The sequence below is a fragment of the Physella acuta genome, unplaced genomic scaffold, assembly GCF_028476545.2.
Source record: "Physella acuta isolate Inbredline_101_S28 unplaced genomic scaffold, ASM2847654v3 ptg000272l, whole genome shotgun sequence".
Classification (NCBI taxonomy): domain Eukaryota; kingdom Metazoa; phylum Mollusca; class Gastropoda; family Physidae; genus Physella; species Physella acuta.
Window position 1 is genome coordinate 264709 of NW_026731791.1, and position 15343 is coordinate 280051.

Sequence of the window (15343 nt, forward strand, 5' to 3'; positions counted from 1 at the left end):
AAATCCGTCTATGGTTCTAACAGTCCTTCCAGCGACAATGTCTATGGCATTAACAGTCCGACCACTGAAAATGTCTATGGTATTAACAGCCCTTCCGGAGACAATGTCTATGGTATTAACAGTCCTTCTAGCAACAATGTCTATGGTATTAACAGTCCTTCCAGCGACAATGTCTATGGTATTAACAGCCCTTCCAAAGACAAGGTCTATGGTTTTAACAGGCCTTCCAACGACAACGTCTACGATATTAACAGCCCTTCCAAAGACAATGTCTATGGTTCTAACAGCCCTAGGAGCGACAACATCTTTGATGCCAACGGCTCTTCTAGTAACTACGTCTATGGTGCTAAAAGCCCTTCCGATAGCACTGTCTGTGGTGCTAGCAGTGCTTTCAGCAACAATGTCTACGATGAAAAACGCGCATCCATTGTTACCAGTGAGAGTGTAGGCCATGTTTAATGTATCGCATGGGTTGGCATGATTAGATTCAAAGCATCACTTTACCAAAGTACACTATATAGTAGAATATATGTAAAACAAATTTTTGAACTTGAAATATCAATTTTAAAGTGATTTTTATATGTATATGCTAATTTGATTCAGTTGATTTATATTACTAGTCATGTAAGATAAAAACCAGCTTTTACTTTGAAGAATATTAACTTTTTAACATCACAACTATTTTTTTAATAAACGTAAATTTATTATTAATATATCATTGTGTTATTTAACTTTGTGCTGTCTACTAATTATTGTAATGTGTAGAATCTATTTAGTAATGTGTAGAATATATGTGTAGAATCATATGATAAGTCATTGCAAAAGAATTTGCACATTTCAGAAAATAAACAAAACTAAAAAATGTATTCTCGAAAGTTTGGGTAAAAATAGATTGCAGTTACAAAAAGCAAAAAAATAAAACAGACTCTAAAACAATTTTCATCTGATAATAGAAGAATAATTTACATAAAAATGTATTTAATTTTTGCTTCTCAAAACTTGTTTCTATTCCATGATGTTACGTGCACAATTTGGTTCGCTCTCTATTAATGAAACATTATATATTTATTCTAAAATAGCGTATTACAAGCTAATTAACGAATTCGTAGCTATAATATACAAACTATACTTTACAAGTTCCTTTATGAAGTATGATCTGCCAGTAGTACATTATGAATAAAATTATTTCATGCAAGAGACCACATTTAAAGTAAAGATTCCTCTTTAGAGCTAGCAATTCATTGGGTAGAAGAAGTAGAGTTCATATATTTCTTGTCCTCGGCAAATGAATTGATAATGTGGTCAGCCAACTTTATTTTCCATAACGTTAGTTAAATGAGCATCAAGGCTGGATGGAGTAAGGTACGTTCCATGGAAGAAGCAGTATTCAAAATCGAGACTCTTTTTAGGAGTCTGAAGCTCTGCGTCTAGGCCACGCCGCCGTAATAGACGCCATATGAAGTTTCATTAATATAATGTTGTGCTACAATTGTATAAAAATAGTGGTTCTGTTTGGATTGGAGTATATGATTTGGGCCTTGTGTTGCTTATATAGAAACTGTAGTCAAATAGCTAAGTCATTGCCAAGAATTATATTGATAACGCAATATGGAATGGTCAAACGTGACGCAAAAATTTGTGATAATTGAAGCTAGTGCAAAACCTTGCCGGAACGGCAAATAAATTTCTCGTTTATTTTAATACTCGTTATTAAATTGTTAATAATGTCGTCTAATAAGTATGAAAATAAATTAGGGTAATCGTTCTTGATTACAACGGTATTTTTAATGCTCTCAATAAATCTTTGAAAAATCTACATGAAAGAAATCATAAACATATAACAGATAATTGATATATGTTCTGCATAAATAAAGCCATATTTTTATAAACGTGGTTGTGAAAAGATAAAGCTGAAACAGGAACAGACATGAAGAGTTTATCATCTAGCCAGTGTTGAGTACTGTTTTACACTTCCGGGTTGTTTTCACACTGTTGTCTCATTCTGAACTTGATCAACATCAAAGTAAACCATTTCTGGTAAACGGTCTTTGACATATACCTCTTGATGAAGGCCTGTAAGATTTTGTTCGTTTTCAGAATCGTCTCCACTATCAGAGAAAGGACCGAACATGGGGTTGTTGTCGACGTTGAGATTATCCACAAAAGCTGTAGCCGTTAGTTTTTCTGTGACCTTACGTCTGTGGTTTCTACCATTCCGATAGCTGGAAAATAAACATTATATGCTACGGTAAAATAGCTTCCTTTTTTAAAAGATGTTTTTATTTCTTTCGTGTATAATAAAATTCGCAATATTAGAATGTAAATAACATATATACGAAAATGTGTATGGAATTCATAACATTATTTGATAAATAATGTTTTCTCATTAAAGTATCTAAAAACATGTATAAAAAGTAAATCATAATTAAAGTAACTGGTAGGAAAAAAGTATTACACAGACGACAAATTTAGTGTGATTTATGTTTTAGTGAGGTTGCTCTAAAATTTCTTAATAAAAACGTAACATTCATTCACACTAGACGTGGAAATATTAAGGAACAATCCCTACTTAAAAACTCCCTGTATGATATTGGTTACCACTGAAGCTGCCATGATCAAGCCAATTGATAGCTGACCTGTTCAGAGGCATTTGTTCAATTATATATATATATATATATATATATATATATATATATATATATATATATATATATATATATATATATATATATATATATATATATATATATATATATATATATATATATATATATATATGTATATATATATATATATATATATATATTCCTCAATATGCCTCAATAACAAGGTTTACTACACAAATATATATATATATATATATATATATATATATATATATATATATATATATTCCTCAATATGCCTCAATAACAAGAGTTACTACACAACTATAGTTAGCATTAGAGTGTAATAGAAAACTTACTGCTACTTACTTTCCCTCTCCTGGCGAACAACAACACTAGGTGATACAAATAAAATATACACACAATATCGGAATAGTATCGTTTAAGAGTAAATAGCTTTTTAAATCGTCGTAGTAAACAATTGCAAAGCGTAACATTGCCACAAATGCGAAAACATTAATGAAATATATAAGAAAATTTAACAGAACTTTGGTCACACTCAACATACTATAAATCTACTAAAAAAATTAAAGCCAGCAATACATATTAGACCTAGACTTAGTCCTCTTTGCTCCTTAAGGAACATAGAGCTTCAACCATTTCCTTTCATTTCATTAATTTTGCCGTCGCCCAAGACATCCCTGTTGGCTTCAGTTCTTTAAGAAGACTCCGCTTCAAGGTCTGTCTTTGGCGTCGTCTCTTCCGCTTTCCCTGGGGATTCCACTCAAGCAGTACTTATTAATCAATGTTAAAATAATTGTACAGAATCACAAATAGTATTAAAACCTTACTTAAAAATCGTATGACTTTCATAAAAAAGCAAATTACTAAAATGAAACCTTTATTTCAACCGAAATGTAAAATTGTTTACCCGGGTTTTTGAAGTTATCTATCCCTACCCCACCCGGTCATTATCTCCCTGATCATTTATCTCCTATCAATTACCAGTCACCACGAGAAATTCTACAGGTCTTAACAAAGAAAAGTGAAGAAGGAAGAGAATCCCCTAACACGTATATAATAATATAATAAAACCATATACCACTCCTAACACAGTGATCAATAGTGCTGTACTATAATGTAACACTTTAACAAGTATGGAAACAAAGAATAATATTAATGATAACTTACTGTAATAGCTTAAATGTTTAATTACAGAAATGCCAAATCCATAAAAGAAAATTTGTATTTTAAAACTTACTATTTTAGTTATCTTCTTGCTTCTTTCGACGACCAGACAAATAATAATAATAATGACGATAAAGAGGAAATTTTTTCCAATGATTAAATCAATGATCCAGCCTCAGCAGCTACTGGAGGGTAAAATGTGGTAACACTTGAGTCAGATGAAAATATGCTTGTAAATCAATACATTAATTTTATAGTTTGAAAAGTATCTTACATTAATGGAGCAATTACAAAAAGATTTAAAATGTCTAAACTTAATGGTGCATGTTGCTTATCTCACTAAAATAAGCTTTATCTTCTCAATAAAACAATCTTCCCAGTCAGCACACATATATTGGCCCAATATTGGCTAAACATTGGTTACCAATATTGGCTGCGTCATAGTTCACAATTGGCCCAACCTTGGCAGTGAGACTTGGCAAGATATTGGCGCTCTATTGACACATTATTTGCTATATCCCAGCTACACATGGGCCCAACATTGGCTATATCCTGGCCCAATATTGGCTACATCTTGGCCCAATATAAATTGATATTATTATTTACTTTGAAACAATGTAAACTTACAGTTATTAAGTATATGAACATTTAGTGATCTTCTGGTATTATTTGTTGAAGTATCGAGAAGTGGAGACCTTAATATTTATTAAAAGATTGATATATCTCCAGCGGGCTGATGATGCACACACAACACCTGGAGACCTGAAAATAAATGCCATTCTTAGTTATTAAATATAATAATAAAATGCATGAGTAATACAATAAATTAAAGCAGATTAGATACTCCATTTTTAAGACTATTAAGACTAGGCACTAATTGTGAACAATGATACATCAAAATCAAGCCTAAACCTACAAAAAACTCCAAAAAGTATAACATCCTTTTATATATGTACATCATAAGAATGTCTGGCGTGTGGACAAATAGAGCAGGTGATGTAGCCTACAATGTCTCTGTTTATTTGATCTCTGTAAATAAAGAGATTTTGTAGTCAGCACTATGTCAAGCCACTTTTTTATTTTCATATTCTAAAATCGGGAATATATCAGGTAAGGTGAACCATTGAATGTACAACTAACTTGGCTTTATTTTTATGCAATAGTGTCCTCGAACATTTGACTAATCTGTCCTCTATATGAATATGTGAGTAGTATTGATCAATAAGTAGAGCTTACTAATAGTACCATCTTAGCGCTGTTCGTCGTGAAATTAAGTGTTGATCTGATGCCACCATGCTACAATCAGAAACTTCGCGCAGCTTACTGCTTAAGATATTAAGATTAGATGTAATTAGACAATCAGAACTTTAGATTTAATTTAGTTTAGATTGTTTTTTCTTTGAAAACATAGATCTAGATCCTAAACTATCATTTAGATTATTATAAAATTATAGCCTAATGCCAAAATAAACAGAATATAGACTCATTACCTCAAATAACCTACCTTTTATTTAATGACATCTAAAGTGTCTAACAAATGAATACGCGTTTTCCAGATTCTGTATAAATATAGTTATGCAGCTTCTATGGAACAAAAATGGCTGGAGTGGGCCTACCTGTTTGACTGTGACTGGATACAAAGTCTCTTGTTAAGAAAAATTGCGAAGGACCGGTATGCTGGCTTGCGAACAGTAGGAAGGAATGTGAAGGAATGTTACCAAATGGAACAATGGGCGAGAGGGACCGGCAGAAGCGCATGCAACGTAGTTTGTTATTAACGGTATGTTTAAACTAGAGCATGATATTAAAAGATAATTTATGTTAGTTAACATATACTAAGTTTAACAAGCATATTTAACTAAAATGTCTGCAGTGAATACATAAATCAGTGTAATCTTGGAAGCCAGAGTAAAAACGGTTAAATATCAAGGTATTAAGGGATGCACGCATGTACAAATCTTGGCTGATCCTTGCGTAAGTTTGTCTCGTGTTTCGCTAAGATAACAATGTTGAGCCGATATGGACCCAATCTTGGTTTCACATACTGTGTTAACTGGGTTGCCTCACTAAAGTATGCTTGATGTACTCAATAAAACAATATTATCTTTTAATATAAGCTTGATGTCACACACTTACCCGGGACAGTAACAACAGGTTTAAACGTGGTTACCACGTTAATGTCTATAATTTTTGAGTCATGTGAATGATACAAAGTGACTATGTATAGCCCCAAAACTTCTTTGAACTGGTCTTCCGACAGTTCACTGGTGTTGATGGCCCTTTGTTTGACAAAAGGTATCTGGTCCAGGTTATCATACACGGTACCATTGTGTTCCCATCTGTAAGTAAAATCACTACATTTTATAGGGGCTTTTTTTCAAACAAATATAATTTTATTATTATCTAATTAAAGAGAGTTGAGCTGATTTAATCGATTGAATTAGTGAATCATTTTGCTACTATCCCAATTTCACCACTCGACGTAGTGAATCATATAGCTACTATCCCAATTTCACCACTAGACTTAGTCAACCATTTTGCTACTATCCCTATATCACCACTAGACTTAGTCAATCCTTTTGCTACTATCCCAATTTCACCACTAGACTTAGTGAATCATATAGCTACTATCCCTATTTCACCACTTGACTGTCAACCATTTTACTACTATCCCCAAGCTGATTTGACCTAAACAAAGCACTTATAATTTCCTAAAGTAGAATCCCTGTCTTCGGCCTGGAACCACATGTGGCTAACTGTGAATTTTTTAAAGGTTTAATCAACTATTTGATACAACTAAAGTTATATCTAGTAAAATATATCTAATAATTCTAAACAAAACTATGCTATATAATTTTAAAGAATAATTTTTGTCAGAGATTTAGAAATATATTTTAATATAAACAACCCACTTCTGCTTGAGGGTCATTGAAGGGTCAGTTGTTGCAGTTACAGCAAGGTCTATGACATCTCCGTGCTCAATTTCTTGTGGTGTCACTGGCTGTTGTATAACTTTGATTGGCACTAGAAAAGATGTACAATTTGTAATCCAAATGAAATGCTAAGAGAATTGAAACAGAAAAAAAACTTAGAGAGGCATAAAAATACAGAGCTTAAATGTGTTATTATGTAAACTACTTTTGACTGATCAGTGATATTTTTACAGCCATCTCAAGAAAAGATAACAACTAACATTCTTACATTCAGATAAAGAAAAGATTACACCTTATGTTCTTTCAGCCAGCTCTAGAAAATATTACAACTTACATTCTTTAAGTCAGGTAAAGAGAAGATTACAACTTACATTCTTTAAGTCAGGTAAAGAGAAGATTACAACTTACATTCTTTAAGTCAGGTAAAGAAAAGATTACAACTTACATTCTTATAGCCAGCTCAAGAAAAGATTACAATCAACTTACACCCTCAAAGACAGATAAAGAAACGATTACAACTTACAGATAACTGTTACACATCCATCGCCCCAGATCCCTCCTTCAGAGTTTTCAACGTAACACTGCACACAGAGAATATCTGTATCTTTTTTCACATTTTTTACAGTTAGCTTTCTGTTGCCATCTGATGCCACATATTTCTTTGGATCTAAATGAAAATGTATGATTTAATTCAAACTTTTTGTTAAAAAATGGAAATCAAATAATATATTGTATAAACAAGAAATGATGTACATAAAGAAAAACTTTTTTTCCGTTCCTACCCAAGTACCCACCTGTATGTAAACCTGTACGTATGCCATTGATATACCAAATGGGTTCTTCTGGTTGCAGTTCAGACGTAACTGATTTTGCATTACAGTTAAAAACAGCATCTTTTCCTTTCAGAACAATTATATCACTAGGTGCGCCACCAGCAACAAACATTGGTGGACCTTAGGAAAGAACAAATCTATATTAAATTATTTATAGTTCATTCTGCCTACACAGTCGAGTAGTAAGAAATTTAGATACTGAGAAGTAAAATGTTTGAAATCTTGATGCATTGTGTCAAGATTACATTTTTTATTATTGGTTTGTAACATTACAGATCTAAAGTTATCTTAACAGAAATGGAGTATAATATTGACAAACTGACATCATTTTGTAGAAGTGCACTGAAAAATAAAATACTTTACCAGTGACGTTTAAAAACAGCTCTTCTTTTTTTGATGTACCAGCACCATTGCTTGCTTCACACTTGTATATCTTTTCATCGTCTTCTGAAACTGTGCCTATTGTCAAAACACGGTTTTCATGAGCAAACCCAAATTTAGCTGATCTCTGAATCTGAGTTCCATTGTCAAAGTACCACTTGATGTATGGAAGATTCTGACTTTGTGGATCACTAGATACGTGTGGAATTGAATAAAAAAATATAGTTTAACAAAATGTAAAGTAGTTTATATAAATATTACTTTTGTTACTAAAAAGTTATTTTTAGAACAATACTTACTATCCAGAAAACATGCACTCCAGCTTGGCAGAGAGATAGATTTTAACTTTTACTGGACGGTTACTGTACATAAGTTGGGGGGCTATTTGCTGTGGGTCTGAGAACATTTCACTCAATTACTTTAAGAAACAGCATTTTTATTTAAAATAGATTTTAAGTATACGAAACCATTACATTGCATACATTTCTAGAAAATGGTCTCTTATTTTTATCTGAGCAAGATATATTCTAGAAATTAATAAGGTATAAAACTTACTTGGTTCAGAAATGACTTTTAAAAATTTCTTGTTGGCACTTGGTCGTCTCAAAGATAGGCCTTCTATTGAAACGCCACACTTGTAGCCTTCTACTAAATTTGTGTCTGCCGTTTTCACGTAAGTGAAGTGAAGATTGCCTAGGAATAAAATGTTATATTATATTGAAATCACTAGTATAAACAAATATCCAAACCGAAATTTCTCCTGAATGCTTAAGAGATTTTTTAAACGTCTTAGAATACCAAAACGGTTCCATGACAAATGATCTCAGGACAAATGATCTCAGACAAAATATCTCAGACAAAATATCTCACGGACAAATGATCTCAGGACAAATGATCTCAGGACAAATGATCTCAAGAACAAATGATCTCACGGACAAAAGATACCAGGACAAAATATATCAGGACAAATGATACCATGGACAAATGATCTCAGACAAAATAAAGTTGTCCGTGAGATATTTTGTCTGAGATATTTTGTCTGAGATCATTTGTCCTGAGATCATTTGTCCTGTCACCACCAAAACCTATGCCTTAAACCTACCCTCATTATCAATGAAAAGGCGGCCGTTATCTCTATTCACTTCTTTCATATCTCTACCAATGTGCCAATTAAAAGTAATTGTGCTTCCAACAATATCTCCTTTCTTATCACACAACAACACTAGATATGAATTGGCTTTGGCTGTATAAGTTTTTTCCTCATCAGAAAAGTCATCAGCTCCTGATTAAAGTGGAAAAAAATATAAGAATGTCACTTTGGGAAAGTCAATGTATTTAATTAATTAGCCAATTACCACAAGTTATAAAAAGGCATCACACAAAGTTGAACCTACGTGAACGGAGCACTGTGACTGGAGGAGAGAAACTAACAGCTTTTATTTTTCCTTGATTGAACTCATTTGATGCCTTGCAGATGAAAGTGCCTTCTTCTCTTTCTGTGAAATCAGCTAATTGAAGAGTTCCTGTAGCACTGTCAACATAGACTGGCTGAGAGGAATCTGTTGTTATATCTGTGTCACGGCCAACCTGAAACCAGCTATATCTGGAAGAAATTGTTTGATACATTTCAACAGATTTAGTACTTCAACTGATGAGTCAATTTAAAAGAAATTGTTTGATAATTCCATCAGATTTAGTACTTCAACTGATGAGACAATTTAAAAGAAATTGTTTGAACCATTCCATCAGATTTAGTGCTTCAACTGCTGAGTCAATTTAAAAGAAATTGTTTGTTACATTCCATCAGATTTAGTACTTCAACTGCTGAGTCAATTTAAAAGAAATCGTTTGCTAAATTCCATCAGATTTAGTACTTCAACTGCTGAGTCAATTTAAAAGAAATTGTTTGATACATTCCATCAGATTTAGTACTTGAAGTAAATGTTGAGTCAATTTAAAACAAATTGTTTGTTACATTCCATCAGATCTAGTACTTCAACTGCTGAGTCAATTTAAAAGAAATTGTTTGATACATTCTATCAGATTTAGTACTTCAAGTAAATGTTGAGACAATTTAAAAGAAATTAGTTGATACATTCCATCAGATTTAGTACTTCAACTGCTGAGACAATTTTAAAATATTCTAGTGTATGAAAAACCTTTTACTATTTCAATAAAAAATAGAGAAACTAAGACAAATTAAATCTTTAAACAGTTGATAATGATGTTCAAACTAACATTGAACCATTTTTTATAAGTTTTATAAAAAAAAAACAATAATGTAATTAGTTTGGCATCGATCACAGAATGAACTTCAGATTAAATCAATTGAATCCTACATAGTTAATTATAAAAGTAAAGTTCTTTTTTCAAACCTAAAAGCTCATGTGGACTTAATCAAATACACTTAATTACTGGTTCAGATGAACTCAATAAAACATACATAATAACTAGTTCAGATGAACTGAATCAGCATACTTATATGGTTCAGATTAATTGAACCAACATATACTTAATAATGGTTCAATTGACTTGAATTAACATACTTAATTACTGGTTTAGATGAATGAAACATACATAATAACTAGTTCAGATGAATTAAAGCAACATACTTAATGACTGGTGTCCCTGAAGCCACACATGGCACACTGAATCTGTATGTGGTTGCATAAAAAACTTTTGGAGCTTCTGGATTAGTGATATCTGGTGGTCTACGTACTGCAAGAAAAAAGATAATCATGCACTGAAGAGATGAAGTAAAAGATACACAAATAAGCGCTGAAAGAAAAAAGATAAACAAATATGTACACAAATACACACTGTAAGAAAAAAATATACAATTGTATGGAGAGTATTAGAAAACTAAATTCATTCTTAAATTAACTGCAATGTTTATACATAAATGTTCATAATGTATTCGTAAATAATGACTAATGCAGCTTAGGAAAAGTTTTAGAACTAGATAAACACTTACCATCAAATGACTGTGAAAGTGATGACCTAATAAACATATGGATAAAAAATAATACTAATGGGACTGTGCGCTGCATGATGATCCGTATATCAATTCAATGATATTACCCAGGTCCTTGCTTGCTTAAAATGTGTCTGTCAGAGGAAAAAAATCGTTTAAGTATTCATTTAAAATTACAGAGAAATAAACTTTTAAAAAGGAGAAAGACTAGTGTAAAGCTTTAATGAAATGTTAAGAGAGTTGTTGCAGAGTATGAGAACTGTATTGATGTATCAACCACTTAATGGAATAACAAGAATTATATCGGTACTGATGTTTATTTGACAATAGTGCAGAAGAATCATTGATGTACAAGAAACATATTGATATAAAAAGAATAATATGAATATACAAAAAACATGGGACTTCTTATAGCATGTTTTTGCTGTTTAATCTCTAGAGACTTTAGTTTAGTCGATCTGTGTTAAGGTTAGTCAGATGTAGCGGCTAGATTGTAGCCTATTATCATGTAGTGTCAGGGGCGGAACTACCATACCGCCAGACCCCGCAATGCGGGGGCCCAGGCCGTTTAGGGGCCCAAAATCCGACCAAAAAGCAATGACTTTGTATTCCAAAATTACGTTTTCGTGCACCTTAATAATGGTTTTGTAAAAAAAAAACTACTACTGAAGTGATGTTTTACAGTAGCTAATACAAATCTACATAAGCTTTAGTGTGCAAGATAAACAAACATTCAAACCACTTCCTTGAGTTATTTCCCTTTTTTAAATAGTCAAATAGAAGTGTCCATAAACTCCTTTTAATAGTTTTGTACTACGCAAAATTGAAAAGCAATTACTTCTCTTAATTATTATTTTTTAAAAAATACATACTAAAGAATGACATAGTATAAAAAGGAATTTAAAAAAAAAAATAATATAAATTTAAAAAAAACATAAAAATAAACATAACACGAGAAACCATTACACATACAAAGCTTTCATGTTTCATATACTTTTGACCGGCGTGCGTATGGGAAGCTATACGGCCGGCATCAAAAGTGACACACAGATTTGCAAAACAGATTAATGCACTTAAACACAAGACATGTTGTTGTAATTTGTTAGAATTGAAAATAAAAGTATTATGTATTTTTTAAAACAATGTGTTTTTTAAAAACTAGATTAGGCCCGAAATGAGTATCCTACGTTCGTATTTTGTGTTTATATATATATATATATATATATATATATATATATATATATATATATATATATATATATATATATAAGGGGGGGGCCTAAACAAATATTTTGCGGGGTGGCCCTTTTTTTCTAGTTCCGCCACTGTGTAGTGTGTAGGCATTAAGTTAGAGAATGGGGATATTCAGATTATCACTTTCGTGGGCTCTATGCTTTACGACAGCTGGAATATTCATGCGACATTTCATCCTGAAGTTAGTCACTGTTCTTCTATTTGTAAAATCTATTTGGTGGTGGTTGAAGAACAACAAGGTGTTGTAGTAACGGGCGAGAGGGGTGGCTTCCCTGTTTTAATGATGAGGTGTATTGAAGCAAAGCGTCATTAACCAAGGTACATAACTGTGACAAAGTTAACTCCATGAGAATCTCTAAGGTGTGCAGGTGTGTAGCAGCTAGTCATAGCCAGAGTTTCTTCCAGGCATCTCTTCGGGGGGGCACAGCCCCCCCCCCACCCCCACCCGAATGAAGTCACCCCCCCCCCCACGAAAATTGTTGTCTGTTCCCTCCCCCCCCCCGCCCCCAAATTTGGAGTGCACCCCCGGAGAAAAAAGTCTGGAAGAAACACTAGTCATTTAAATTTGTAGGAGCAACGAAAAAACAAAAGATGCACAATTTAATTTAACCCAAGAGTAATCTAATTAACTGCCACTGGGAATTGACCCCAAAACTTAAAATGGCTTTCAAATATTGGGAAAGGGGGTGATGATATTGTGACTACATCAATTAATAATGCAGCAGTAAACAGAGAAACGGTAATGCAGATGACGGGTTGAATCAACAAATCAACAAACAGGTATTTCAGAATGCTTTGGTAAGCAGAATTTGTTTTCACGCCAAGGTTTAGACCTATCACGTCCGTTGATTTAGATGGTTGGACTGGGGTCATTCGAACATTTGACATCGACATGTAGGCCAATTAAGTAATATCAAGAAAATAGTGATCGTTTGATCCAAAATTAGCATCTAGCTTGTAGCTGCCAAGCCACGGCAAGGTCAAGGCCCCAGATGCCCGAATGCAACAAACGCCTAAATGGACACTTGCCCGAATGCAACGAATGCCCGAAAACCATTTGTCGCATTCGAGCAAGTGTCCACTCGGGCATTTGTCGCACTCAGGCAGGTGTCCATTGAGGCTAGTGCCCATTCGGAGAATAAGCCTTCGGGCAAGTGTCTTTCGGGAATTAGTCGTAGATCCATATATAGATATGGGTTTTCATGTACTACAGCGTAAAGGTTTTCATATACTACATTGACCAGATTTACATATACTACAACGTGTAGGTTTTCATGTACCAGAGTATAACAGTTTTTAAACAGGCTAATACTTTGAGATATATACTGATTAAACATAAGTGAAAAATACTTAGAAGAAATAATTAACGACTCACTAGAAGAATGACATCCTGATTCCAACATCGGTAGAATGCTGCGTTGATTCACTCAATCACCGTTATGTCTCCGCTGGGTTAAATAGCCATCTGGAATGACCAAGACAATGACTCAACGTCCCACTTTTTGTAAAAAGGAAAACTGCTCAGAAACCGACAAGGAAGCTGACTCGTAATCAAGGATGGCGCTACTTATAAGGCGAACTAGGCGGTCGCATAAAGCGCTATCAAGAGGGGGGCGTCAAATGTGTTTAAAAAGTCCTCAAAAGTATGAAAGAAACACGTGATTGAGGTTTAGCGGCAAAATTAGGAAACAGGTCTAGATTATAGAGGTAGGGTTTACGTTTAGTCTCTATGATCTACTATTATTCTTTTAGACTTTTTTTCTCCCCGGAGGGGTGGGAGCACTTGAAATTTTCCGGGGGGGGGGTAGGGGGGAGGAGGATTAAATATTCCGGGGAAGGTTGCGGACACGGGTAAAAGTATATTTTCTATATGAATTCTATGTCATTATACGGGGCGTAGACTTTCTGAAGAGTTGTCTGAAAGAAAATCTAAATGTCCTTTTCACTTTTGTTGGGATTTGTCAACTTAGCTCTTAAAAGATTTTTCCACTCTAATTAATTACTGATTTATCCGGAATGATCATTTTTATCTATAAGTATTTTGCTATTTTTTGCCTTGATGGTTTAACCTGGTGCGGTCCGCCCCCTCCCCCTCGCTACGCCACTGAAACAAGCTGCCCGAAACATGGGTGTCAAAGGATTATGTGGTAATGCAGAGACACCGCTACTGAAATACCTACGATGTATTTCACGCAATATGTCTATACAATTAAACTTTAGCTCACATGTGGATTCAACTTGAAATTTTTAAATGTCTGACGATGTATCATGTACGTGTGGTAAAAATTCTTTTATTTGTAAATATAGCAAAATGTATTTTACTACTTTGAGGTATCCATTTTTTAATATAATATTTTTCATGTTTTTTATATAATATACAAGTATTTTTATTAAGCATTTGTCATGCATGTGTTATGAAGAAAAACTTGTTTTCTAGAGCATCTTCTCAGTTTTAAAAAAAAAATTATTTATAAACTACTAACGGATTTTTGTTTTCAAATTTTCAAAACATCAACAGCGAAAAATATATTTAGAAATTTAAATTAATAATATATAAAATTAATAATTTTTTTTAGCAATCTTTCTACTTGGACATTTTGTCCCATTTGGGCATTTGTCCCATATCAGATCGACACAAAACTTTGGCATGGCGGCAGGGCGCGATTCGCAGGGGGGGGGGGGGGGGGGCAGACTCGAAGAAAGTCTACAGGCCCCCCACCCCTCCCGGAGAAACACTTGGTCCCAATCCAAGGCATAAACTTTGTGCATTTATAATATTTGAAATGACACTCGGGATGTTTTAGATTTAAAATTGTCTCAGTAATAAGGAGGAAATTAATCTAAAGCTGCGACTTACGGATACGGCCGATTACTCACCAGCGTCAAGCTGAAAAAGTGGAATGTTCGAGATAATTTCAAGTGGAGGTTGTAGATGTGGAGTAAGTTGCGAGTGACTACACACTTTAAGTGTTTTACACTTACTAATTGCTTTCACTGGGGAAAACATGAACCTTTAATTAATTTAATTTTAATTTTAAAAACTGAAACTTTTTGTTTAGTAATTATAATTTTTTGTGGCAATGTAAAACATTTTAAAATGTCAATGAATTGCTATCAAATGTATATCATGTTTGGTTGTAAAAGAGCAGGCCTATATATTGCTTGGTTCCATAG

General features: G+C 33.4%; 1 protein-coding gene and 1 long non-coding RNA gene across 2 annotated transcripts; both read right to left on the minus strand.

Annotated features, from left to right (window-relative positions):
* Positions 1–1732: 1732 nt before the first annotated feature.
* LOC131939282 (uncharacterized) lies at positions 1733–4170 on the minus strand. Its single transcript, XR_009386399.1, has 3 exons — positions 3868–4170; positions 2570–2636; positions 1733–2222 (listed from the first exon to the last, which is right to left on the minus strand). It is a non-coding gene; the product is annotated as an uncharacterized LOC131939282 (long non-coding RNA).
* A 1410-nt stretch (positions 4171–5580) lies between these two features.
* LOC131939267 (muscle M-line assembly protein unc-89-like) lies at positions 5581–8347 on the minus strand. Its single transcript, XM_059297471.1, has 7 exons — positions 8241–8347; positions 7924–8132; positions 7522–7680; positions 7251–7394; positions 6707–6818; positions 5931–6133; positions 5581–5585 (listed from the first exon to the last, which is right to left on the minus strand). Exons 1-7 carry the CDS (start codon positions 8345–8347, stop codon positions 5581–5583), a joined length of 939 nt encoding a protein of 312 aa, XP_059153454.1.
* Positions 8348–15343: the final 6996 nt, after the last annotated feature.

Excerpts from the sequence above, each read along its gene's own strand:
- LOC131939267 (XM_059297471.1), bottom strand. The coding sequence starts at position 8,347 with ATGTTCTCAGACCCACAGCAAATAGCCCCCCAACTTATGTACAGTAAC. Across the intron at positions 8,133-8,240 it reads GAGTGCATGTTTTCTGGATA|TGATCCACAAAGTCAGAATC; the intron begins GTAAGTATTGTT and ends ACACGTATCTAG. Across the intron at positions 7,395-7,521 it reads ACGTACAGGTTTACATACAG|ATCCAAAGAAATATGTGGCA; the intron begins GTGGGTACTTGG and ends ATTTTCATTTAG.